The 19,315-nt window shown below is 37.7% G+C and overlaps 1 protein-coding gene across 1 annotated transcript in view; it reads right to left on the reverse strand.

Annotated features, from left to right (window-relative positions):
* Positions 1 to 13,368, reverse strand: part of prkdc (protein kinase, DNA-activated, catalytic subunit) — a 41,060-nt gene extending 27,692 nt beyond the window's left edge. Inside the window, exons 1-30 of the mRNA XM_042510242.1 lie at positions 13,081 to 13,368; positions 12,351 to 12,427; positions 12,168 to 12,272; positions 11,800 to 11,874; positions 11,486 to 11,594; positions 11,290 to 11,402; positions 11,062 to 11,161; positions 10,898 to 10,953; positions 10,774 to 10,804; positions 10,532 to 10,689; positions 9,455 to 9,601; positions 9,025 to 9,189; positions 8,659 to 8,827; positions 8,241 to 8,290; positions 7,966 to 8,076; positions 7,444 to 7,593; positions 7,207 to 7,316; positions 6,871 to 7,030; positions 5,767 to 5,853; positions 5,540 to 5,659; positions 4,823 to 4,982; positions 4,581 to 4,690; positions 3,486 to 3,573; positions 3,169 to 3,332; positions 2,909 to 3,061; positions 1,956 to 2,063; positions 1,515 to 1,741; positions 1,291 to 1,385; positions 820 to 922; positions 5 to 138 (exon numbers count right to left, since the gene is read on the reverse strand). Of these exons, the coding sequence (XP_042366176.1) occupies positions 5 to 138; positions 820 to 922; positions 1,291 to 1,385; positions 1,515 to 1,741; positions 1,956 to 2,063; positions 2,909 to 3,061; positions 3,169 to 3,332; positions 3,486 to 3,573; positions 4,581 to 4,690; positions 4,823 to 4,982; positions 5,540 to 5,659; positions 5,767 to 5,853; positions 6,871 to 7,030; positions 7,207 to 7,316; positions 7,444 to 7,593; positions 7,966 to 8,076; positions 8,241 to 8,290; positions 8,659 to 8,827; positions 9,025 to 9,189; positions 9,455 to 9,601; positions 10,532 to 10,689; positions 10,774 to 10,804; positions 10,898 to 10,953; positions 11,062 to 11,161; positions 11,290 to 11,402; positions 11,486 to 11,594; positions 11,800 to 11,874; positions 12,168 to 12,272; positions 12,351 to 12,427; positions 13,081 to 13,243 (3,598 nt within the window). The 5' untranslated portion in view covers positions 13,244 to 13,368. The remainder of the gene's footprint in view (positions 1 to 4; positions 139 to 819; positions 923 to 1,290; positions 1,386 to 1,514; positions 1,742 to 1,955; positions 2,064 to 2,908; positions 3,062 to 3,168; positions 3,333 to 3,485; positions 3,574 to 4,580; positions 4,691 to 4,822; positions 4,983 to 5,539; positions 5,660 to 5,766; positions 5,854 to 6,870; positions 7,031 to 7,206; positions 7,317 to 7,443; positions 7,594 to 7,965; positions 8,077 to 8,240; positions 8,291 to 8,658; positions 8,828 to 9,024; positions 9,190 to 9,454; positions 9,602 to 10,531; positions 10,690 to 10,773; positions 10,805 to 10,897; positions 10,954 to 11,061; positions 11,162 to 11,289; positions 11,403 to 11,485; positions 11,595 to 11,799; positions 11,875 to 12,167; positions 12,273 to 12,350; positions 12,428 to 13,080) is intronic.
* Positions 13,369 to 19,315: the final 5,947 nt, after the last annotated feature.

Here is a 19,315-nt window from a genome sequence, read left to right on the forward strand (position 1 = left end):
TCACCTGGTAACAGAGGTGTGAACTCATAGAAGAGCTCCATGCATTTGTGGCGACACTCAGTCTGAGGTCGGCCACATTGTTCCAGAAGCCATAAAACCACATCAGAGAGGCAGAGCTTTGCATCAGGTGGAAAGCCCCTGCGCAAAGAGAGAGAGGACAAAAAGATAATTATGGAAAATTTGACATTTGCCATCAGGGCCCCTCTGCTTTGGAACGACCTGCCTGAGGAGATAAGGCTCGCAGAATCATTGACTTGCTTGAAATCACTTCCTAAAACCCATTTGTAGACTGGCTTTTATGTGATGTTGTCTTTTTACATCTTTTTACTTCTTTGTACTACTTATTTTACCTTTTCAATTTAGTTTATTTATTTGTGGTTTTTATTGCTTCCATTGCTTCCATTCCTATTGTTTTTGATCTATTTAATCTGTATTATTTTATATTGACATTTTGCATCTTGTGTTCTTTGTCCTCTGGTTTTCATTTTATCCTATCTCTACTCTAGTTTCGTCTGGCTTTCCATTGTTGTGTCGCCGTCTATGTATCCCTTTTCTGCTTTGCTTTTTTGTCAAAGCACTTTGTAAACTTTGTGTTTAAAGGGGCTATATAAATAAAGTTATTATTATTATTAATGTATTTATACCTACAAATTCTGTCTTGTCATTGCATTGTCATTTCTGAATATACAGCAATACTCTTTTGTACAAAAAAAGGCAGTGCAGACACATTTACTTAGAACAGATTCACTAAACTAAAGTACAGGAAGCATCACAGCTTGCAAAAACTCCATCCGATCCCTGTTTGCATAGAATACTAACCTTGGGATGCGAGTCTTAGCATTCTGCTGATTGAGACTGGGGGCCTTATGATTGATGATCCTTTTCAGATGATCAATGGCACTGCAACACTGCTGCAATGTACCTGCAGATGGAAGTGTGGCAAGAACAGCTTCAGACCTTTTTAAAAATCAAATAATAACTCTCCTTTGATGTGCAATGAAATCTAATGTGACGCAACATGAGAACTTTAAGAAAAAAATGTACATTTTAAATAATGCCTTCTTAATACAATGACAAACGTGGCTTGAAACATTGTGCTAATGTTGCATCAGGGAATGAAAACATAGTTAAAGATAATGCAACACAGACATAACGGCTTTGAAGCATGAAATACCACAGCAGTTAACATTTTTATATTTCACATCAATCGCTTTTCTTACTTTATGACAAGAAAACATTTATAATGATATCAAAAGTTGAGTCATGTCTATAAAGCTTAAGATCAATTACCCATAGATCGCTCGTCTGAGTGCGCAAGAGCTAGGCTTTCAACAAATATGACGAGAATTTCAAAGATAAACTGCTCCACCAAGGATTTCTCCTCCCTGCAAACACAAAACAGCAGAATTCAGCAGAATTCAGCACTATCCAAATATTAAACTACATAAAACCATCCTGAGGCTCTACAGAGATAAACAAAAATGAAACTGAGAAAACTGAGAAAAGTGACGTACCTGAACTGTCTGTAGATACTATTGAATGCTAAGGCTGCGCCGAGTCTTTTGAAGCCGTTCGGGTGAAGAGCCAAGCTGTAGATACGCTTAAACAGGGACTTCATGTTGGTGGGGCTCTTCTCTTGCTGCTTGGGGGTGGTCTGTTTGATCGACCATTTGACAAACTCTTCAATGCAGCGGCCACAGAAGTCTCTGAGGGTGCTGTCCATCGGGTCAACCACACCGTCCTAAACAGAGAGAAAAAAAAAGGCAGCAAAGAAACTAATTGTTATTACAAAAAGCCTGAAAACTCAACTGAACATTAACGCACGTCGTTTAAATGGCAGGAAGGAAATAAAGAGTTTTCTAGAAAGGGCTCGAGTAACATTTACGGATGAATAATCTCAAATCTTGTTTGAAACATTTGGACTATAAAGCCTTTTTACAGAGTAAAACGCATACCATAATGGCCTCCAGAACAGCGACAGTATCTTGACTCTCAAACTTCTTGTTGTTTGTGAACCAGTGAATCAGCTGCATGACAAGCGGCTCAAACAGCTGTCTGGTCACCTGGTAAAGAAATGACAATTCATAAACATTACTGTTGGCATTATTATATCACCTCTGTAAGAACCAGGCGTCTTCTGAGTATTTGTTTAATAAGATTGATTTATAGGTTTTGCAGAGGCCTTCTTATTTATCTTTTTGTTTTTGTGCATTGCACTTGGCCGTGAGGCTTGTTTGCTTAACCCTAACCCTAAAAACTACTATTTTCATCACGTGAGTGATTGCCAGACTTCAGTCATTTAAAAGCAAAGTCATCTAGTGTGTAAGTGTGTAGAAGGCAGGGCTGGGGGAAATGGCTTTAAAATAAAAATATTTTTAGGCTATATTACGATACACAATATATATCACGATATTCTTAAATCTCCTTTTAAACTACTGTAAACTACTAAGATACAAAATTATTAAATTAATGAAGTTACAAATAAAATAGCTACTGTCATAAAATAAATGTACATAAACTACTGTTGTAATAAAGTTACATAAAATACTGTTATAATATTAAATAAAGTAAATAAATCAAAGCAAAAGGCCTTATCAGATTATGGAAATTAAATAAACGATATACCATAATATGAAATGATACACTTTTTTTTATTGTCAGACGATATATTTCGGCATATCGCACGGCCTTTATACAAAGCATACTTATTATTTTGTATAGGGGTTCAGGAAAAGGGTTTCCAACAGTTTTGTTCAATACTACCATCTAGCAAAATAAATATTCTAAACAAGATGGCAACTACATCCTTATATTCCAAAAATGTTTCTGTTAAACTCAAAATTCTATTATATTAAAGGACTTTTTACGGAAACTGAGCTTGGGGTGATTATCTTGTTGGAGTCAATACCTGATCAACATCACAGGCCAGACGCAGCAGCACAGGAAACAACTTCTTGTGCAGCTTGTATAGGGGCGGCAATCTATTCTCCCCTTCAACCATCTGAGCACTATTCCCAACCATGTAGACCACCAAGCTGTGGAGAAGCTCACAAGCTGCGACCTGCATCACAAGAGAAACTGGATTCAAATAATCATCATATCTAAATTTGCATCAGATTAATTTTGATGAATTGACGGTGCAATCTCTTTGATTTTTTTAGGACATACTTTGGTTTGTCTGTCGCTTGTGGACAGAGCCAGTTCGCTGATGTGAGGCAGAAACGGGTCGAGGTAGATGACTGGCTTCATATCGGCGAATGGCACGGCAAACCTGAGCCTTTTCTCAGAATCCCAGGCCACAAATTTCTTCATTGTTTCCTCTGATGAGACCACTAAATGTGCAAACAGAGACCAAAGATCAGCAAAAACAGCAAATATCTCTACTTGCAGTCATGTGCCCAGTCTTCTCACACCACCACTGTGGATCATGGCCAGTTATCTAAAATGTAAAACACAATGAGACGGTTTAATGTGGAAATCCTCACCAGTTACAAGGTTCCTGTTCAGCTTTCCTCCCAAGTGGCCGAGCAACTTCACCACCCTGAGCCTCACCAGGAGAAGAGGAGAGTCTTCCTGCAGTCACACAGAAATGATCAGCTCCACTTAGGTGTTCTCGGGAGTATGGAGCAATTGTACTGATATCATTTTTGTCACTGTACAATATTAACAAGTTAATGAGCACCTCTCCCGAAGTAATCAATCTTTAAAAGAGATTAAAATAAAAACTATGCACAGAAACAGCATGTTCATATTCTTCCATATGTTGTACAAATGCAAAACTGAAGTAATCACTACATTAAACTTGTTATACAATAACTGCAGTTAAATTCTAATCGTTAAAGATATATAGAAAAAAACAATAACTATTCCATGAATTTTACTCTTACATGTGGGCAAGAGTAAAATGAACATATGACTTCATTTTAAGGGTGGAAAATTGGAACAACTGTTCCTGCAGCTACAGGCAGGTTAGATTTAAGACTTTTTCAGCCCAGTGGACTGAAATTCAGGGCTAATTTCAAAATAACCAAATTAAAGAGAGAAACAAAAGAACTGACATCGGGTTAAAAAACTGTAACTGACACATGTCCTTTATATATTTAGGATAGGTGTAAATATATTGCTTTGTTCCAGCTTCAGCCATGTCTTGAACTCTTATTAAACAGCCAATTTTTGTAGAATTTGCACGTTCGCATGTCGTCCACGACACAGTGACACCTAGCAGCACACTGGTGACAGCAAACAAAATGAGTATTATTGGTTCTACTATGATCCACATGACTTTATTGTAAGAGGCATTCAGTAAATTATTAAAAACATTGGTGTTACCCATTAGTATTTTTAGATTTTACAACATCTAAAACAAACTAAACTAACAACTATTAAATACTACTTCCCAGTTATTGCATTTTTAAGCCTCATGCAAGGCTGATTTGATTCATTTTAACATCAAGTAAGAGCTTCTTTTTAGATGTCTTTTAAGACTTTTTCAGGGTCTGCAGTAACCCTGAAGATGCTGCACCAAATGTAAATCACCCCAAAAATACTGAAAGATGTGTTTCCACTTCTCCATCCAGTACCATGTTGAGCTGGTTTGATTGTTTCAAGAGTCTGGTCATCACTCGGCTGAATCCTCTGTCACTTCTTGAAGACAAAGAGGACATCACCTCCCAGTTGCTGTCGTCTTTGTCTTAAAACAATAACATGATCTGAATTAGACTTTCTGCTCAACGGGCTGATATCTTCACAGGCTAAACTGAAATTATTTTGAATGTTACCAAAGAGATGTGCTCAACGTCCTCTGATATAATTATGAGCTTACTGTTGGTGGAGGTGGTTTTCAGGTATCCATCCAGAAGGGGAAGGATCGTCGTGTAGCACTGCTGCATAGTCTCCAGAGGGATGTGGGAGGACCAGTCCTCGAGGGCATCGAGGGCTACGTTGGCCAAAGGAGCATGGCTCAAACCCAACTTCAGAGCAGCCTAAACACAAAAACACACAACACATAACTATGTAGCTGCTGTATATCTTCATTTTATGTTTTTAAGTAGGGATGCACAATAAGGAATTTTTGGCGGATGTCCAATTCGCTGATAATTAACAACACATTTGGCCGATTACCAATACAGATATCGCTGTCTCCACTATTCCCTCCCCACCTAAGTCTCTTCTCTTCTCTTCATCATATTGTACTCTTGTCGTGATGGCCCACCATCAGATGGAGACATAAAATACATACTTTTGAATTCATGTAATATTTATTCATTATGCAAAACAAGAACAATACTTCAACTTAGGGTTGTGTTTTGTATATATTCACTCTGTCAAAATAAATAAATACACAAATACATAAAAATATCAGTTTGTGAAATCTGCAGAAATCAGCATGTTGGTGGATTCTGATATTTCATTTTAAAGTAAAAAATCTGACGATACTGATGATGTGCCGAATTTATCGTGCATCCCTAGTTTTCAGCTGTGTTCATTCATCATAATCAAGTTCACTTAACACACAATGAAACAAATGAAAGGACCCCACCTCGAGAGCGGGACAGTAGGCCTTGATGTCCTGAGCTACGATGTTGTGGTGCATTGAGAGGACAAATGTCAAACAGGATGCCAGCAGCTCGTCTTTGTACTGCTTCATTCTCACACACACCTAGTGGGAAACCACATGTCACTCACATTTCCTGCATATTCAGTTTGTCAGTAATGCTCTATTTTAGTTCAAAATATTCTTAAAATATTTTGTAAAAGAGAGGGTACCTCTTTCCCAAATTTGGAGAAGAGTGCAAAACAAGCACTTTTCACTGTGTCACTCTGGGGGGACGTGGAGCCTCTCAGGCCAACTCCCTGTTCAGAAACACAGGAAAAATAAAGTCACTCACACTGAATATAATCAAAGTAATAACAATCTGAGTTTGTTCGACTCTGCTGTTATCCCATTCCTCACATCAGAGCTACAAGATTTTCATTTTTTTGTCCACCTTGTCACAAAAACTTAACCTTGAAACAGCGTTCCTGAACACTGGTAATTTATCACATTATATTCATTTTCATCTAAAAAAAAAAGGTCTGTAATCTCTGTCCTCAATAACATTTTTTAAATGTTGCTTTGAAAATGCTCTTCCTTTGCTCTCATGTAACATTGTGGGAACTTTTTATAAAAGAACATTCAATGATCCGTCATTGCTCAACATCATCGAAAGATCCTGAGAATGTTGCAGTTAAAACTTTACATCTTAGTCAACATTTCACCTTACAGAAACATTATGTGAAGTGATAAACATTCTTAAAACATTCTCTGAACATTAGATGAAAAGGCTTTCTTTCCCTGCTAGCTGGGATGACAGAAAAAAACGCTTTGCACTCGTGGAAATCAGGCTTGGGTGATATCAGGGTATTATGATATATCAGGGTATTTAGAAATCCCAAAGGTGTATTTTTCAACACCATCATAAATACAGGCATTCATCTTGTCATTAGTTATAGGATTGTGATCAGCCAGTGGCCAGCGAGAGAGGGATCATGGGAAATAAAGGCATGTTTTTTTAACTTGGTGAATTAAGGATTATTTCGACCAAACTGGAGCTGGTGATTGTTGGAACAGAGGACTTTCTAACCAGATTACAAGCAAGACAAACCAAGACTGTTTCTAGAAGGCTTGAATGAAGTGTGTTTTATGATGAGTAAGGCGATTAAGCCTCGACAGTCTTCTGACTGAGAGAAAGTTCAATTCAAAAGGTGTCCAGTCAGATTTCTCTGTTTAATAACGCTTATGCCATCATATACCATATAACCCGGTGAAATTTCAGGAAGGAACGAAGGTATAAAATATTACATACCGCTCAAACCTAGTGGAAATATTACCTGATAGTACTTGATTCTCTTGGCGATTCTCATGGTGACAGAGAGCAGTTTGTAAAAGCCACTGACGAGTGGATTTCGTATGGAGTGGAGGATGAGTTCATGACTTAAGGGATACATCCAGGACTGAAAATACTCCACGTGTTTAGTCAACAGCAACTCACTGCAAAAAAAAGCAAATATTAAGCAATATTTAAATGAACTATGAATGTGGTAGAATACTGAGTATGTTGTGAGGTGTTAAAAATTCGGCAGGTTTCACAGTTAAATGTACAACTTTTAAAGACCCTTATAATAGATGATGGTGGACTGACTTCTAATGAGTGCTGTGTCTAATACCTGCAGAAGTCAACCAGGTTGATAAATGCAGTGAAATCTTTGATCTTATTTGGCAACAGATGAGCTGTGGGGTCGGAGGACGGCAGAACGTGGGCCGCATCATCCGGAGCCTGACGGACACGGAGGCAACAATCAACTCATCTTGCACAACAGCCAATCAGATTGTGCACCGGTCAACAAATGTTTAGATGTGTTAATGAGACATATCAAAATGGGACCTGAGAGTAAAAACCTCACCTCTTCTCCTGTTGTCACTTTCTGCACAGACAAGTCCAGTTTCTCCACAATTCGGAGAATCGATTTCACCACCTCGTCATAAAGCAGACGACTCAAAGACCCGAGAGCGGCGTTCTGATTTTCAAAAGCTCCATCCAAAAATCCTGAATCCTGCAGAGGACGACACAAATGTCACAAAAGGACATGAAATAAAATGTGCAACTTACTGACAGGTTTTACAATACATGGAGACATTTTTTACCCACAATGTACCTAAATATGTGCAATTCAAAACTGTACCTGCAATACCCTGGAAGTATGTTTCGTTTGTACATTTTAAATTATGCACAGTGTGTAACACTATAAATCAAAGTAGTTTTGCAGCAGTAAATTAGGTGATGCATAATATGAACGTGAAAACAGAACTGAAAGCATTTAGAAAATGTATAAATACTATCTTCAAAAGTGATGCTAAGAGGCAAAAATTTATGATGTTTAACAAATCTGCTGAAATAAGAGGACAAAAAAAGAAGATAGCAGTACCTTCAGTAGATCACAGTCCAGAAGGCTTTTAAACAGGGCGAGATAGTTCTGACTGGATGGAACTTTCCACTTTCCAGTGCGAACTTGGGAAGACTCAGAGTCGTCTTTGTCCTGAGATAAGGACAAAAAGCAAATTTCTTCCATCAGCAGAATAAATAAACTTTTTTTTTTAAATAAAGGAAAATGAATTTGATGGAAAATAAAACATTCAAGCAACTAATATATATGTGTGTATATTAAAATGTGAAAATAACATCTGAAAACCTGCATCTGACCTCAGAGAGTATGATGGGCTTTGAGCAGACACGGATCAAGCCCTGGTGCACTGAGAAATAAGCACAAGCGAATGCTTTAGCAGCTGTTTTGTCGCAGCAAATAACAGTCAAAAAGGCAATGAACAACTTGGTAGGAAAAGTCCGGCAAAATGCAAGAAATAAAAGGTGACAAGAAAAAGTGAGTGAAAGAGAAAATTAGAGAAAGATATATATAAAAAAAGAAAGTAGTATTTATACTTTTTATAATTATGTATTTAAAATTATGCTACTGAAAAAAAAATCTTTTTTTAGTGCTTCTTTAAGGGGCAGGTCATTTCTTTTTTTTGTTTTTCTTGGAAACAATCTTACCAGGTGCTGCTAAAAAAAGCAGTTTTTCATTGCAAAATAGCACAATGGCCTAATTAGGTCAAATACGTACCCACAGAGCTGATGAAACTCCACAGGACGGGTCCTTTAGAGGCTACAGCTACCAGCACCTTAAGGATGGACCTGGAACAGGCAGTCTGCATTCTCTCACTGTACTGAGGGAAGCTGTCAATCTGCACCACGAGGAGACGTTCCAGGAGTGGCGTGTATACCTCTGGAATCTACCACAATGGACAAAAAAAAAGAAATTCACATTGGACAGTCATTAGGATTTGGTTTTTCTTGCTACTGCAGGATATTATAGAGTATAAAAGCACATGCAGATACGGTTGGGAAGCCATGACCTTCAGGAGATTTAGGGAGTTGCTCTTATTCAATATTTGGTCAAAGTGATTGACAATGAGTGTGAATCTGTTACCTTATCCAGGTGAATCAGGACATTCGCGATAGAGTCCAGGAAGCTTGGCAGCTGGTAGAAGCTGTCCTCCTCCCCGTCAGACTCAGTCAGATACATCTGCTTACAGCGCTGAATTAGCTCCGTGTACATCAAGTCCACGTCTTGGGGGCAAACTTTCTTGCATGGCTTCAGAAAAAAGGGGTTTTTTTTGCATTTTGCATAAAGAAGTCTAGAATGTGCATGAACAACAACAGAAGAGATTAAGATTATCTGATGAATTATGCAGGAAGCCACATGTGAAGCAATCAAAATACTAGCATCAAGCTACTAATTGAAATGTAGATCACAACAACTCAAGCAGCAAACATGCATATATAAAGTGCAGTTTCATTACTTTACTGTCAAATAGCTTTTAAAACAGCAATTAAAGCAAACAAGACAATCAACATACGGCTGCAAAGAATCCATATCCTCGTATGGCGATGGACAGCTCTTTATATGTTGAGTCCATGGTCTTAATGACGCCGCAGAATCTCTGCATGAAGAACTTCAGCTTGCTTTTGTGCTCCTCAATATTATCCGCCACCAGCAAGGCGACCTTAAAATGATAAAAGAGATGTGATGTGATCAATTTAATACTGATGCTAAGCAAAGAAACCATCAGTGAAAAGATCACCTATTTCTAAATAATTATTCTTCATGCCTGTTGCCAGGTTGAATTCCCCATAATATCAGATTAAACGACTTTCGGAACATAGATGGGAAGAGTCTGTTAACATTTTCCTAGGCAAAGTTACCAGTGAGTGGTACAGTATGTTATCTACTTTAAAAAGAAAGCGAAAGATTTTTCTTTAAAGAATTTTATTTTGGACATTATTTCTTGTGGTTATGGCTGATACTCAGGCAGGATCAGCAAAGAGAAAAAGAAAAGAATTGACCAAAGAACAACAACAAAAAAAGCTAAAATGGGACAGTTAAAGTGCACCCCCAAAAAACACAAGTCAACCTGAGATGGCCATTCAGCAGATGAAGAGCTCTGTGAGATTTGAGAGGATTCAAAACTGATCCTAAAGCAGTAATTTTCCTCTTAGACAGGTATGTTATAAGCCTATTTCATTTACAAAATACACTACGAAACATGGTTTTACATCAATATATAAATGAACGTTGGTGGTGAAAACTAAGTTGCAAGCAGTCTTCTTTAAAAAGAAAAATAGTGTTATATATATACTTTCCCTTTCAAAACAAATGCACACGCAAGTCGGATCAAGAATTTTTCGACACGAGGCGAGGTTGCTTATGGCAACACTACCACTTTTTTCCACAGGGTCCGCCAAAATCAACACAAAATGAATGTTCCTTTTAGTTGCTTTCAGTTCAGTTGGCATCATGACAAACAGCTCGGGGCTGTGCCACTGATACCAAAGGGTGTATGCAAAGAAGCTTTATTATATTCATGGTGCTAACCTGTCAGTCCGGTTGTGTTTGTGTTTTCTGTGGCTGTGAGTTAAAGCCTTGTAAAGATCACCTGTTTGAGGAAGGCCTCGAGTGCATAGTAGCTCGTCTTCTTCATCTCAGCGTTGATGTGTCCACAGAGCTTGGACATGACCTCAAACAAAGTTTTGTAGTGGTCCATAAGGCAGCTGCTGAACTGGAACGCATGTCTGGCAAGTAATCTGAGCCCAGCTGGTTAAGAAACAGAGTCAAAGGAGGTGTTGGTTTTCAAAAATGTGTATCTGCATGTTGCTCTGGAAAAAAAGCGGGCCTTACCAAATGTGACAGCATAGCGACTCATTTCCATCTAGAACAACAACAACACAGGGGTCATGTTAAAAAGGATCACATTTAATGTAAAAGGCAATGATAAAACAGTTCAGCGGGTCGTGATATTTACCTGAGGGCTTATTGCCATCAGGGCGTATTGAAAAATGTCCTTAGATGTTGCTGGATCTGCAAGTCGGAGACACACTAATCATACATGTATCGCAATTGCAGAAAAAACATTGAAAATATTTTGTCATTCATGTAAAAAAAAAACAAAAAAAAACACACACACACCTTCTTCCATGGTTTTAGTGAAGTTGACCATTAGAGCCGTAATTCCCCTCAAACATCCAGCTACAACAAAAAGTCTTGGTTCTTTCGTTGAAGATGTCATCTAAAATCAAAGCGATTAAAAGCTGACATTTAACTAGCGATTATAGAATCAAGAAAAAACTTACTGTAAGGATAGCAATTTTGCCCAAACACAGCCCACAGAAACAGATCATTTCAGTGTTAAAACACCTGTTCTTTTAGCTCCCCGAGATAGGCTTTGTATAGTTTGTCAGAGTTGTTGACCATCTCGTTGGGGTGAACCTCTGCAAGAACTCCCAGCAACTCGTAGATTTTGCCTAAGACTATAACAAAAGAAGTTCATGTAAGTGCCATATTCATTTCTGCATGAGTGAACCGTGGTTTCAGGCACCAAAAAGACACTCACCAGAATCTGGTAGTTTGCTCTTCTGACAGAGCTCGCTGTAATATCTATTGAAGATTTCACTGATTCGAAGGTCTGCAGCAACACTGGAAGCTTTCGTTGTTTGGAGAACCTGTGGGGAGTATTTGACAAGGTCTAACCAGGATATAGTCGATATTCAAAAATTTATCAAAAAGAGGAAATACAATAAGAGCATATTAATCAAGGCTTCCGTCAACAGTGGATCTCTTCTTTGGGTGTGAATGCAGTTCATGTTCCTCACTTCGCCAGCTACACACACATTAAAGAAAACACACATGATACTGAGAGAAACCAACCTTAATAAGGAGATCCAACACTGGAGTCCTACACTTGGCTACTTTTTCCTTCGTATACACAGCCATGCATGTATCCTGCACAAAAAAGTAATGAAGAAAATAAACAACTTAATTCCTTTTTGAGATTACATGGAAACATGGGGGGAAATTTTTATGTTTGCGGCAGTATTAAACTGTTTTGTGTTATACCGAGGGGTGTTTGTAATTTCGATAAGAATGGGTAGACAAACATAGAGTCTCAAAGTTTTTGTCATGCACACATGATAAAGCACATGAAGCTATACACTAGCTGTTGAATGACACATTGACATTTTACACTGTAAAAAAAATCCAAAAACATTTAATCTGGTCTCAAATGGGGAACTTACTCTTATGTCAATGGCGTAAGTCCTCTCCCAACCTTTGACTCTGGGTGTGACCCTGTCCAAGAACTTCTCCAAGAAAAGCAAGATCTCAACTCGGGTGTCCCGCAACTGGAAAACACATTTTTCTGTTACCATGAGAACTTTGTGAAGACAGTTATTGTCCACTACATCTTCCTTGACACCAACCTCCTCTGATGCCAGGGACTTCCTGAGGAAGGTGAGCAGTCCATAGTCTTTTGAGAACAATAAGGATGTCTGTAAAGCTTCGAGATAAAGATGCAAAGATTAAATCAGAGGGAAATATTAATATGATATTGCATGGTTGTTACAATATGTGAATCACAAACACAGACACTCAAACCTGTACAGTAAGAGCATATTGAGAGAGTGTGTGTGTGTGTGTGTGTGTGTGTGTGTGTGTTGGTGAGGTAGTTAGAAAGTTGGGATGACTTAAAAGTGAAGTGGGCCAAAGGGAAATAAAAATAGAAATATTTATTTTATTAAAATATTTAAGCATATTTTATTTACTTACTGATTAGTTAAATAGTGCATATCTCCAATGGAGTTGTGGCAGCAGCCTCTTGCAGGCTTTGCTTTTTGTCAAAAAGCCACGTGGTTTTTTTTATTGTGCTCTGACTGAACGTAACCGCCCACCACAGTGAGTTTTGGCGGAAGAGCCTGTTATGAAACATTTATACTATATAAAAAATGAAATGTGAAAAAAAAACCATGCCGAATTGAAAAGTACATTCTAAAGATGGCTAAACCACCTATCCATCTTAATCAAAAAACCTATCTTAATCAACAATAGCATCTTTAACATTAAATTACCAGATTGTTTAATGGAGTTTGGCGCGGATTCAACGCGTTCCTATGAGAAATGGAGCGTTCAAAGTGAGGGACATCATTGTCTTACCCAGTTCATTCTCAGTTGGTGTTAGCATGCACTCCTGACTTAAATTGTCGACAAAATCGTGACATTTCAAAGCTGCAGCTCTGGTGTCTTCGTCCGAAAGTGACTCATGAAGTTTGAGAAGAAGCCCCTGGATGCCTCCTGCAGAAGTGCCGTCGGAGGACATAACTGCAGCACGGCTCTAAGCTGACATTAGATTCATATTAAACACATTACTTTCTCTTGAACAATCCGAGGAAGAATACGATTAATGGACTAGCTAAACAACACTGTCAAACACGCCAGGGCACAACCATTCAATCTCAAATCGTCACAACAGGAAAATTTTAGGATGGGATCTTTTGTTTCCAAAATAAAAGCCCTGAAACGGAAGATCACACGATTCACATGACATAAAGTACATTTTAATGATCACCGTGGGGGTATATCTACTATATATATCACGAGTGTATGATAATGAGTACCCTCTACACTTGGTGTGTAATTATACTACTGTTTACAGTAGTTTGAAACTTTGGTTTTGAAGTCTTCACCGGAAATCGTAGCCTGTTGTGTCTGCAACGACTTCCATATAATACATCCATGGCACCTTTATGTTTACTATGACAAGTTAATACCTTATAATAGATAGTATTTTTAATATATAGAGGAAGTATTTATACTTTATCAACATCAATAGTATCTACAATATTTTTCCTTCATATTAATTATATTTCTTATGTATCATAGCAGAATGCACATATTTTTAAACAAGCTTCTTATTTTAAATTTTCTTAATATAAGTCTACGTTTATTTATAATATAGCAATTGTAATGTGTCCCAATTTCTCCCCGGAGATAAAGTATTTTAAATTTTTCTGATTTCTGATGAACACCATAAGCAAATGCGTAAATTGTGAGTGTAAAGTGTTGATGTAGTAACTAACTGTGACCATTGACTAAAAAACAATTAACATGATTATTCAATGAGCATTTAGGTAGGCTACTATTATGTCATCACATCTGCTGTGAGGCTAGTTTGACGAATTTAATGTTTTGCAGCTCCGCTTTTAACAACTAGAGGGCACTGAACACTTGTGATGATTTTACACAACCACCAATACAGAGTCTTAAGTGTATGTGATCCTTCACTGACTCAGATTATCCTCAACTGTTAAATCTAACTAGCTACCTAAACGCAGGTCTGCTAACAGAAATGACTGGGCCCCTTATAAAGGTACAGTGAATGGGCCCTCCCTGAATCTCTTTATTTATATCATCACATGCACTTGCTCTCTCCTAGTTTAGATCAATACATTTCTCGGGTCATGTGGCAGGTTGTCTGCAGTTGTTTTTGTTTTGTTTTTTTAACAGTTGCATTAAAAAAAAACAACTAAAGGACACCATAAAACAAGCTTCCAGAGAATGTAGGCAAGTGTGGGATCTTTCAAATGAATTGGGTCATTCAGATGTCTTATAAAGATCTCTGTTCTCTTTTCTAGCTGTTAAAGATCATTTTCATGTATTGTTTTATAGCAAAGATTGCACAGCAGGATAAGCAGCTTATCTCATACTTCAATTGTAATTGGAATTGTAAACTTTAAGACATTTTAGCACTTCCATCATATTTGAAGAGAACCAATCATTCCATGATCTATAAAAGTCTTGTTATTTCTGTTTAAAATAAAATTAAAATTTGACAGCAGTCGAGAGTGAGATGATGTTTAATATTATCACCTTTTTCATCCAGCCTATTTGCAACTAATTAATATTGGGAACTTGCACAAATTTATTATTTTATTTAATATGAACTGAAATACTACATGACTAAAATGTAAGGAAGGAAAGGAAAGGGAGCATTAGATTTAAAGGTAACTATAATCCAATTTATTTAATAATAACGTCTCACTTATTTTATTATAAATTACCAGTTAACCACATCGTATTTATATCTCAAGCATCGTTTATCTTCACAACCACAATTATCACATTATCTAGTCTGTTCACACTCAATAAGAACAACATTTGCACATCTAATAGCATTTATTTATCAGTTGTGCAATATGTACATGTACAGCATGCCAATGAGATAAATGCAATTCTGTTGATTTAAATCCATTATTTTTTCATAACAGCTAATACTTGAAGGTTTATTTTTAAAGAATTTCTTTTAAAGAAGCAAAGACAGCAGTTACTTTGAAATAACATTTTATTAGCTGGCAACTTAAGGCTCAAAGCTGGGGAAAAAAATCACAACTTTTTCAAGTTTGTACAAGATTATTCTGGACAATAATTACCTCAACATAGGTCACACAAAGTTGTAACAAAATCAATACATTAATAAAGGGCATCAATCACTGTAGTTCTGTTACATTTTAGAATTGAATAATTTTATTGGAAAAAAATGGACATTTTATGAAGATGCTTAAAAACTTGTCTTTGTTTCTTTACTGATATGGTGAACATTGTTATTATTATACCTGACAAACATTAGCTTGCAGACATCGTCATTAAAAGCATGTTATCATGCTTATGTTAGTATTTAGCTAAAAGCATCGCTGGGCTGCTAGCATGGCTATAGACACTAGGTCTTGCTGTTTAAGGAGATGAAAAATATTAGACAAATTCAATAGTCCCATAAGGCCCTGTAGGGTGCGCTGTGGAGAGTTACTGCTCAATATCCACTTGTAGAGCTTCTCTGGGTATGCTGCCGAGATCTACGGTCAACAAAATGTCTTAAGATGCTTTGCTGAGATCTAGGATTAGAGGGGCGTTGTGAGATGTTCTGCTGAGATCTACGATTGAAAGGGTGTTGCATAGTGCTCTGACGAGATCTACGATCAGCAGGGTGTCTTGAAGTTGGCTGTAAAGACTGTCCTCGTGCTGAACGCCCTTGGTTAGGTTGCAGAGATCTTCGATTAGCAGGAGTTACTGACATGCTTTTCTGAAATCGTACTGTGTTTTGAGCTCCATGCCCTAGTTCCTGCTGTAGGCTTCTCTTGTAACTCTCTAAGCTCAGCTCACAGTGCTCACCATAATATGGGTACTCGCACTCACAAATTGCTATAAAGGTTTCTGGCACCACAACACACACTCCATTTTGCCCACAGTTCACTTTGGAGCAGAGCTTTTCTTTACTCCCTAGCTCTTCATCACTTTTAATAAAGACTGTAAACTTCCCTAAAATTTTCCCACAATCCCAGGTGAAGAGGTGGTTGGTAGGAGATGAGCTTTCTTTGATTACAAAGTCCTCATCATCTTCCCCAGCACTGGTGGAAGGTTTTTTCAGTTTCTTTTTAAAGGCATGCACTGCTGTGTAAGTCTGAGACAAGCGTTTTCCCAAAACAGTATTTTGACATTCTTCTAGTTTCTGTGCTGCGTTTAAACACATTTTAAACCCCCTCGGTAAGCACTTTTCAATAGCATCAATAACAGCGGCAGTCTTGGTGTCACCCCCTTTTATCTGTTTGGCAACAGCCACTGTAACTGTTCCTCTCTCTACCTTGGTAAATCCTGACAGAGCATGTCTGTTCAGTAAAGACAGGTCATGCTTTGTTTTGTGGGTTGCAAATGCAACAACCAGCCAGTCAAACCTGTTGTAAGTTTTGGTCAAAAATGTCCTGACATTTTCCTCTATTTCATCATGTTTTTTGGTGTCATCAATGAGTTCAAAAATCTCCCTTTCTATGAAAGCATCACCGTCAGATAAGCATCGCTGGTGCGATTTCATCAGAGCTGCAGCAGATTGGGAGGCAATCTTGTTGAGAGCATTAACATTAGGGTTTATGCCTTTGCATTCATAGTACTTTTCATTGAGAATATTGCCTTTACACATAACTTCATTCAAATACAAAAACTGGGCTTTGACATCTTTTTCATGACATTTCAATCTATCAGCCAACAGATCTCCAAGGTTTTGTGTGATAGATGGTGGTACGGCTGTCAAAAATTGGTGTAAGACCAAAGTGCTGTCTGCATACTGGCTGTAAAATGTGCAAAACTTCTCTTTGAGTGTCTCCTTTTCTGTGTTAGTAGTTTTATGATTACTAGCTCTGTGTATTTAATCCAGGCGTTCTCTATGTTGTTCACTGGAATTTGGTAGGCACCAGCTGCCCAGACATCCCATTTCATGTCTGCACGAAAGTTTTCAAGCTTTACATCAAGAGCTTTAACTTCAGATTTGACACTGCTCAGTGCATCTGCCTGTGGTATTAGCAGCAGCAGGGTTTTGAGTGCTGCAGCAATGGGTGGCCCAACTACTGGCACTGGTTCTATGCTATTAACAACTACCTCTCCAATTACCCTATAATTGTTCTTAAACCAACTGTTAAGCTTTTTGGACACATCCTTGTTTCGATTTCCTTGTGATTCTTGGTTCAGTTCTTCCTTCTTATGAGTATCTGGTGGATCGCCTAGGATAGGGAGGCAGGAGGACATCAACAGCAGGAACAGCAGGCCTGGACTCCACATGACTGACAACACACACATATGACAATCACTTAACTAACTTTGATCACTATTATTCTCATGGTAGAACAGTTTATGAGAAAGAGCCTAGAACCTGGATCAATATTAATGTCTTAAAAGCAAGATGAAGACTGATCTGTATCAACTCTATGTGATGGATACATGTTATGTGTTTATGTGCTAGATGGATATTCCAACATTTGGATACACAATTGGCTAGAAGGCAAATTTGCATTTCTGAGGATAGCGAAGGAATGGACCACCCTACTATTCTTTCGTTATTCTTTCGCTATCCTTGGAAATGCAAATTCACATCCAGGAACACATCCTGAAGTGTGTTGGATGAAAGTCAAAAGCAGATCTACCATTAACCAGAATTTTGTTGCTTCTTGCACCAAAAAACTTTATATATAAATACAAATTGCCATAAAATGTGCAGCAGTGGAGGAAGAAACTTTAACAGAATCTGACACCAATATGTAAGATAGAGATAGTATTGTTCATGGATCGTCTTTTTCCAACTATGAATGGTTGGCTATAATTATTGGACCGCAAGTTAAAAAACCCTAAATGCTGTAAAACATGCTTATCATATTTTATGATGAGCAGCCGCAACTGTGGACATTAACTCCTAAAATTTTACCAATATACAGGAAATAAATCAACAGCAGACCTGGAAGGAGGCTTCAAGAGCTGATCTTTCCATGGAATAGATGCTCCTAAAGTTGAGGAGTTGGTGCAACGTCCGGACCTTGGAGTGGTCAGTGAGTAGAATTATGGGAGCTCAATGTCGTCTTGGATAAAGTTTCAGATCTGCAGACTTTTTAATAAGTTGACCAGCTTTATAAAACCTGACCAGGCCCACCTACTCGATAGTCAGGCAAATTTTCATCCATTTTTGGCCTGACAGAGTTGGGGGTGGGTTACCATGTAGAGTGGAACAAAAGTGGTGACCTTAGAGCATCCTGATTGGTTGGTTACAATAAGAGGAAATGATAAAATGGTGTCTGGATCAAAATCTTATGAACAACTACTCATTAGTCAAAGGACTCCAAATGTTGTCGAATTGTCTGAAATCATTTGTGTAAACCTTTTACTATGAAAGGATTACGTAATAATAGCAGCAGGTAAACAGGATGCGTTCACCTATTGGTCATAAAGGGTATCTTAAGGTCAGAAAAGTCAGAACTTCTGTTGATAATGGTTCATATGCCTTCATATGCGCCTCACAAATGTAAAGCATTTGTTTGGCAACATTTTTGACCAAATTCAACCTTACTAACAGTATTTAAGGTTGAGTCAATGCTTGATGCATGTCCTTAAATATTAAAATCAAGTATGACTTTAAAATATATGTAACCACTCAGCCGACTGGAACAAAAAAGCTTTTTAAAGTCATTATAATTAAGACTTTAAATATAAAAAAGTTATGAAATTGAAGCCAAAAAAAGCAGAACTGGTTTTTCCTTTGAACTGTGAGATGATAACCTGCTTGATGTAAGGCAGGAAGCAGCATTTGCAAGACCTCAAAAAAGCAGAACTGATGAAGCATTTACAGGTTCCCAAAATGTCTCAGATTGGATGTACAATTTGGTACAAAACCCCACCAAAGCTCTGCTGAGGACTGTCTGCAATTAGTCGACTGATTTTGCAAGACCTTTAGGGCCATTCGGAATTCAAATGCATTAAATCAATTAATTTGTAAAGAGATTCCAGATAAATTACAACATATAACTAAACCTAGTGGGGCTGTAAAAAATCTTCATTCTTGTAATCACTAAATCTATCAACA

Source organism: Plectropomus leopardus, chromosome 21, assembly GCF_008729295.1.
Source record: "Plectropomus leopardus isolate mb chromosome 21, YSFRI_Pleo_2.0, whole genome shotgun sequence".
Classification (NCBI taxonomy): domain Eukaryota; kingdom Metazoa; phylum Chordata; class Actinopteri; order Perciformes; family Serranidae; genus Plectropomus; species Plectropomus leopardus.